Here is a 6,922-nt window from a genome sequence, read left to right on the forward strand (position 1 = left end):
TGGGAAGCATAAAACAATTGGCAAAAAACGAAAATGAGGATGTATATTCAGAATATGATATATGGTGAAGATGTCTCTGCCACTGAAGCACCTGTGACAGGACCGCACTTCCCACTGGGCCCACTGGGCCCACCGGGCCACAAGCAAATAGTAGCCTGTGCTCCAGACCCCTAACTTTAAAGTTAGGGGGGTCTGGAACACAGGCTAGCAAATAGGGGCTCCGAGAAAATTTCGGAAGTTATAAATGGTGTCATAGGGTTTGTCTTACACGAGGTTTTTATATTACGTGTGAAATGTGAAACATTGTCACTAAAAGAAGGTAGCGGTGCGATAAACAAAATAGATACAGTGAAAAACAAAATAACTACAGACGGTCAGTCCCAATTAACTACAAGTTTATAGTTATGATAAAATTTAAACAACGCATAAAAATGGTATTTTGTGACATAAGATTTGAATGCTAAGCAGTTTCATTTTCTGGAGCTTTTCTGATTTTCATTAAGCAAAACATTGTGTCCTATTCCGAGGTCGGTCTCCATCTATACTTTCTAATTCTATACCATGCAAGGCAATAATATATCCTCTTACAGCGAAGTTGAACTCTGTTTTCTAGGTTGGCATGGGCCTATATCTAAAATCTTTGCAGCATATTCTGGTGTCACGGGTCAGGACCGCACAAACCCCTTTAGGGCCCCCGGGCCCAAGCATAGATGGGGCCTTCCTTTTAACAAGTGTGGAAGTCCGAACAAATTTTTCGTAGAAGTATAGATAGAGGGAGATTTTGTTCAAAAATTAATCTAAAGCTTAAAAATTTACCCTCTTTCTCTACCAAAAATTTAGTTAATGATACGAGCAAATACTTTTTTTCTAGTATATCAAAAAATATAACCTCTTGCTCAATTTATTTTATAAGTATGCGTCCTTAATGATGACAAAACGCCTAGATCTACTTACTATATTGTCGTAGAAATTTGAACAGATTTTTGAATATGAGTGACTCCAATTCGCAGGAAATTGCATTCTTTGCAGCAATTTTGCCTTGGTACAGTAGCTTTTTGTGAATCAGCTTATTGTGTTTATTCAATGAACATTTTATCTGTTCTTTGTCGACTATATCATCGTTATCGTCCAAGTATTCACTTTTTCTGTTAGAAGATTGGGCAGTTTCATCCTATAAAATATTTGTTATTTTCCTAACATGGTCAAAAAAGTCTCGAATAACGTCCACGTTTCCGATGTTTTCTCATAATAAGGTGTTGTTTTTAGTACTCGAAGCCTTGTATAAACTATGTTTTGTAATATTGATATTCGTGTAGTGGGAGGGCGTGACTGTACAAATTCTGCTTTTGCAAACCCTTTCATAAAATGTGTGGTATTGCAAGAAGTTGTATATTGTATAGAGTTTCTGGCAAAAATATTCGATAATTTCACATTGCTCGATGGATGGAATCAGCCATACCAATTTTTGAAGCTTGTACAGGTGCATTCACTCAGTCTAAGCCTAAGGTAATGAAAGATTGGTTCCATAAAACCTGTTAAATTACAAGTCTACTGTAATTATTTTCCATAACTAGAACCCAAACTCCTTTCGGTATTTATACGAGCAACGCGCGGCGTTCGACCTTCAACCTGTTGGTGTTTCGAGCTGATAAGAAGCCAGTGGAGCCACGTGTTTGAACAAGTCGGTATTTTACTTTTCTCGTTTTGAATTTATCGTATTCCATTTTTATTTTCAAGCTACATCTAACGTGGATATTTACACTAGTTACAATTTGTTTTTTAGTTATGGATAACCAAGATAATTTGTATGCTACTAGTGACCTTCGACCTCTGACCCCACACGTGCAAGGTTCAGGAGTCGAAGTCGATCCTGGGTGTTCTTCCGAAACACAACCAGGTTTTCTTCATACGCATTCGTCGTTAGATTTATTGAATGTACGAAGAGATTTAAACGAATTGACTGGACTTTTTAAAGAGTTCGTTAATCATAATATAGGCAGGGATAAAGAGCGGAGTTCTTCCTGCACAGCTGTAAGACCTGACCAGCATTCACCAACTCGTCGCAAGAGGTCTTATGATGAAATGTCTGTATGTCAGACCCATAATTCATTTGAGCACGATTCTGTGTCTCACACAAAATGTTATCCGGAAGCTTTTTCTTCCGTTGAAAATCAGGATGCTATATCATCCAAACGTTCAAAGCGAGTGGATATTGACTCGTTGTTTCATGTGCCTTCCACAGTAAATTCTGAGGCATCTGTCCCAGATCTTAATATGGAAGAAGAAGTCTTGGACTTTGTTGATAATGAGTTATCCGAGGCAGTTTTAGACAAGAAAGGCAAGGGTCTTTCCTCTGATAAGCTGGCCTCAAAAATTGAGGAACAATGGAAAAATCCCAGCAGAAAAGCAGTTGCTCAGGTTTTTAAGAGGCACAAGCACCCTCTTAACCTTGAGAGTATTTCTGTTCCAGCTATGCCAAAGTTGATAATGAAAATGCCTTCATTTAAGGATTCTGTTTTGGCTAGGGAGAGGAAATTATATGATGTTCATCATTCTGTTGCTAAATCCTCCCACATAATTTCAACTTTGGCTGATGATTTACTTCTTGCAGAAAAGAATCATAGCCTTATTGACACAAAGGCTATTGTTTTGAAAGCCTTTGATGCACTATCTGTTCTTTCTAATGCCAGTGTCAATATCTCAAATTTACGAAGGCTTAATATAAGACCTATACTTAACAAGGATGTACAGGGACTATGTGACCCTACTCGTGAAGTCTCAAACCATTTGTTTGGAGACGACATTGAAAAACGCCTGAAGCAAGAAAGGGAGTCTAAACGTCTTGCCTCTGCTGCTACTCAACCGATGCCTCAGTCTACTAGGTATAGACAACATGATAGGCAGATACCAGTGTTTAATAGGCGAACACAGCACTCTTTTTATAATGGCCCTACTCAGCAGTCTTTTTTAGAGAAAGGCCAGAAGTCTCGTCCATATCGGCGGAAGCAGAAGCCCTACAAGGGATAAATGTAAATAATTTCATTTCATTTCTCCCTAAACTGACAAAATATCTTTTGTACAAGATTGACACATTTAGAGCAGGTGCACTTAAAAATCATCTGGAACGTTGGTATACTGTCACTAGTGACTTTGAAACTTTACAAACTGTAGCTGGTTTACAGCTTGAATTCTCATTGCCTCTCAATTTTGAGAGAAATTATGCTGTGCCATTTTCAGCTGAAGAAAATGAGTTTATTCTAGCAGAGATTAAAACATTACAGGATAAACATGTTATAACAGAATGTGATCATGAAGGAGATGAATTTATCTCCCCAATTTTTCTTGTCCCAAAAGATGGTGATTCTTTTAGACTTATTCTTAATTTGCGGAAATTGAACGAGTCTATGCCATATATGCATTTTAAGATGGACACCTTTGACAAGGTTATCAAATTAGTTAGACAAAATTGTTTTATGTGTACTGTAGATATAAAGGATGCTTATTATTCAGTAGCCATATCTGAATCCTGTCAAAAGTATCTGAAGTTCAAGTATCAAGACAAACTGTTTAAGTTCTTAGCGTTACCAAATGGATTATGTTCTGGTCCAAGGAAGTTTACAAAATTATTAAAACCTGCTTTAGCGTTCTTGAGAAAGCAAGGTTTCATTGTCTCAGCATATATTGATGATATCATAATAATTGATGAATCATATGATGCTTGTATTAAAGCTACTGTTGAAACAATCAAATTATTGGATTTTTTAGGTTTTGTTATTCATCCTAAAAAATCTAATTTTATTCCTTCTAAGTGTGTTACCTATCTAGGATTTACTATCAATTCAGAAACAATGAATGTCACCCTCCCATCAACCAAAGTATTGAAAATTAAAGATAAATGTTCCAAATTGTGTATGTCTAATAACCTATCAATAAGAGATGTTGCATCAGTGATAGGCTTAATTGTGAGCACATTCCCTGCTGTTAAATTTGGGCCTTTACACTATAGATCATTAGAAAATGACAAAATTCAGGCACTAGCTATTTCTAAGGGCAATTTTGACCATGCAATGTCACTGTCTAAAACAGCCTATGATGACTTAAGATGGTGGATTGATAATGTTGAAAGCTCATTTAATGACATGGCAATCTCTAATCCTGAAATGGTTATTGCTACTGATGCCTCATCTACTGGTTGGGGAGCTGTCTTAGGCAGTACAAGGACAAGAGGGGTTTGGAATCTCCATGAGCAACAACTCCATATTAATGTGCTTGAGCTAAAGGCTATTTTGTATGGGCTAACTTCTTTGATTGACCAAAGGAATACACATGTTAAAATTTTGACTGATAATATGAATGCAGTACACAGCATTAAAAATATGGGATCCTGTCGTTCTTTGGCTTGTAATGAAGAAGTGAAGCAAATTTGGAATTGGGCTATCCAGAATCAAAACTGCATATCTGTGTCCTTCATCCCAGGAGTTCAGAACTATTTAGCTGATGCTGAATCTAGAAACTATGAGCTTCGAACAGAATGGCAGTTAAATCCATCTGTGTTTAAATTTGTAATCAAAAAATTAAATGTTACCTTAGACATTGATTTATTTGCCTCTAGAATCAATTGCCAATTTAAGCCTTTTGCATCGTTTTGGCCAGATCCAGAGGCTTCAGCAATTGATTCGTTTACATTTAGCTGGTCAACCATTAAATTTTATGCCTTTCCACCATTTGCAATTATTCCTAATGTTTTACAAAAGATTTGTTCTGACAATGCAACTGGTCTTCTAATTGTTCCTAATTGGCCATATAGTCCCTGGTATTCTCTGTACAATAGAATGTTGATTTCTGAACGAATTGTTATTCCTTCCAGCAAGCATCTAATGTTACTGCCAAACCGTCCACAAGCTGTGCACCCACTACAGAAGTCTCTGCAACTGCTAGCTGGCATGATATCTGGAACAAAAGATTACCAATAGGTATATCATCTGAAGCCAAATATATAATTGATTCATCTTGGTCATCTGGTACTTCAAAACAATATTCTACCTATTTAGACAGATGGTTTGTTTACTGTCAAAGAGTGGGCATATGTCCCACACATTATTCTATTAATCATGGAATTAACTTCCTAACAGAACTATTTAACAAACATAATTTGGGCTACTCTGCTATGAACACTGCTCGTTCAGCATTATCCAATATTATGACACCAGATACAAGTTCGTCATTTGGTAACAATCCACTCGTTAAGAGATTACTGCGAGGGATGTTTAACATACGGCCGAGTATTCCTAAGCATGTTAACACTTATGATGTTGATGTTGTGTTACAGTATCTAAAGGGCCTAGGTGATGCAGATGCTATTCCATTTAAAATGCTTACCTTTCGTCTTGTAACATTGTTTTGTCTTCTATCAGGACAGAGAGACCAAACATTTGCTGCTATTGACATCAGACTTATGGATGTTTCTGATGACAGAGTTGTTTGTTATATTGATCAAGTTCTCAAAACAACTAGACCTGGTTTTCATCAGTCACCTCTTGATTTCCGTGCATTCCCTGATAGCAAGGCTATTTGTCCTGTATTTAACACACAGCAGTACTTGTTTAGATCATTCTCTCTACGTGGTCCGAGAGTGAAATTGTTTGTGAGTTATAAATCTCCTCATCAATCTGTTTGCACCTCGACCATTTCACGTTGGGTGAGAACCACTTTGCAATTGGCAGGAATTGATATTAATGTATTTACCTCTCACTCTACTAGGGCTGCATCAACATCCAAGGCACGAAGTATTGGCCTATCGCTAACAGCTATAAACAAAGCTGCAGGATGGTCGAATTCGAGTACTTTTGGACGTTTTTATAATAAGACAATTCATGAAAGTAACTTTGGTAGTAGCATTTTAGCCAATTTTGATTGTTAATATTGATTATTTGTGTGCGTACAATCGATCATTTCTCAGTTCAAGTCTTCTTGATCAACACATTGCCAGTCTCTTTGAAGTCTCGTATAAATACCGAAAGGAGTTTGGGTTCTAGTTATGGAAAATAATTAAAAAATTAAACAAACCTTGGTGTAGTTTGATGTAGATTATTTTCCATACCTAGAACCAAACGACGTGGGATTTATACGCCCACCCGACCCAAATAATTATGTATTTTCCCCTTTTTCTAGTGTTCATTTTCAGGACTGGCAGGCTCCACTGGTATGTCTTTGAATCAGGTCGAACGCCGCGCGTTGCTCGTATAAATCCCACGTCGTTTGGTTCTAGGTATGGAAAATAATCTACATCAAACTACACCAAGGTTTGTTTAATTTTTTAATTTTCCTCTTTTGAATCTGGTGAGTGGCCGCTTTTGCTTACAAGTAGATTAGGATACAGTATGATGCCAGCCTTAAACTTTTTTTGGGGAAACTGCCCCTTTGGCTCAGCCTGCTATAGAGGGCCATGTCAACAACATTTGTATTTACGATGTATTTAATTTTTGAATTTTTTATTGATGTCCAGTTAAGTAGATGCCAACGAAGATGTAGTTGTCTTGTCTATAAAATCTTTCTCTAATGAATATTACATCATATCAACCTCTGTTACTTTGATTATAAATTTCAGTTATTATAAATTTATGACTGAAATTTCCATTGGAATATCTTTCAAACCTATTGCTCTGTTTTGCTTTGAAATTGCAGCAAAACACACAAAAACATCGAATCACGCTACGGAATTACAAAACTACGAATCACGCTACGAAAAGGATTATGCAAGCATCTGAATATGTTTACACGACTACATCGAATGCAAAGGAATTACAAAACAACATTTGATTCTGCAACAATTTTGTTCCTACGTAAAAAAGAAGGCATATCGATACGGCATTCAGCACTCTTCAGGCATTACATGTCTGCAATACTATTTTAGGCATGCTTA

General features: G+C 36.8%; 1 protein-coding gene across 1 annotated transcript; it reads left to right on the forward strand.

Annotated features, from left to right (window-relative positions):
• The first annotated feature begins 1,331 nt into the window (after window positions 1–1,331).
• Window positions 1,332–5,944, forward strand: LOC148960422 (uncharacterized). The gene is made up of 3 exons (XM_089116038.1): window positions 1,332–3,029; window positions 4,868–4,973; window positions 5,761–5,944. The coding sequence occupies exon 1, from the start codon at window positions 1,786–1,788 to the stop codon at window positions 3,025–3,027; it is 1,242 nt and encodes a 413-aa protein (XP_088972164.1). The 5' UTR covers window positions 1,332–1,785; the 3' UTR covers window positions 3,028–3,029; window positions 4,868–4,973; window positions 5,761–5,944.
• Window positions 5,945–6,922: the final 978 nt, after the last annotated feature.

Source organism: Rhopilema esculentum, chromosome 4 (assembly GCF_057945365.1).
Source record: "Rhopilema esculentum isolate cy_ngs chromosome 4, ASM5794536v1, whole genome shotgun sequence".
Taxonomy (NCBI): Eukaryota; Metazoa; Cnidaria; class Scyphozoa; order Rhizostomeae; family Rhizostomatidae; genus Rhopilema; species Rhopilema esculentum.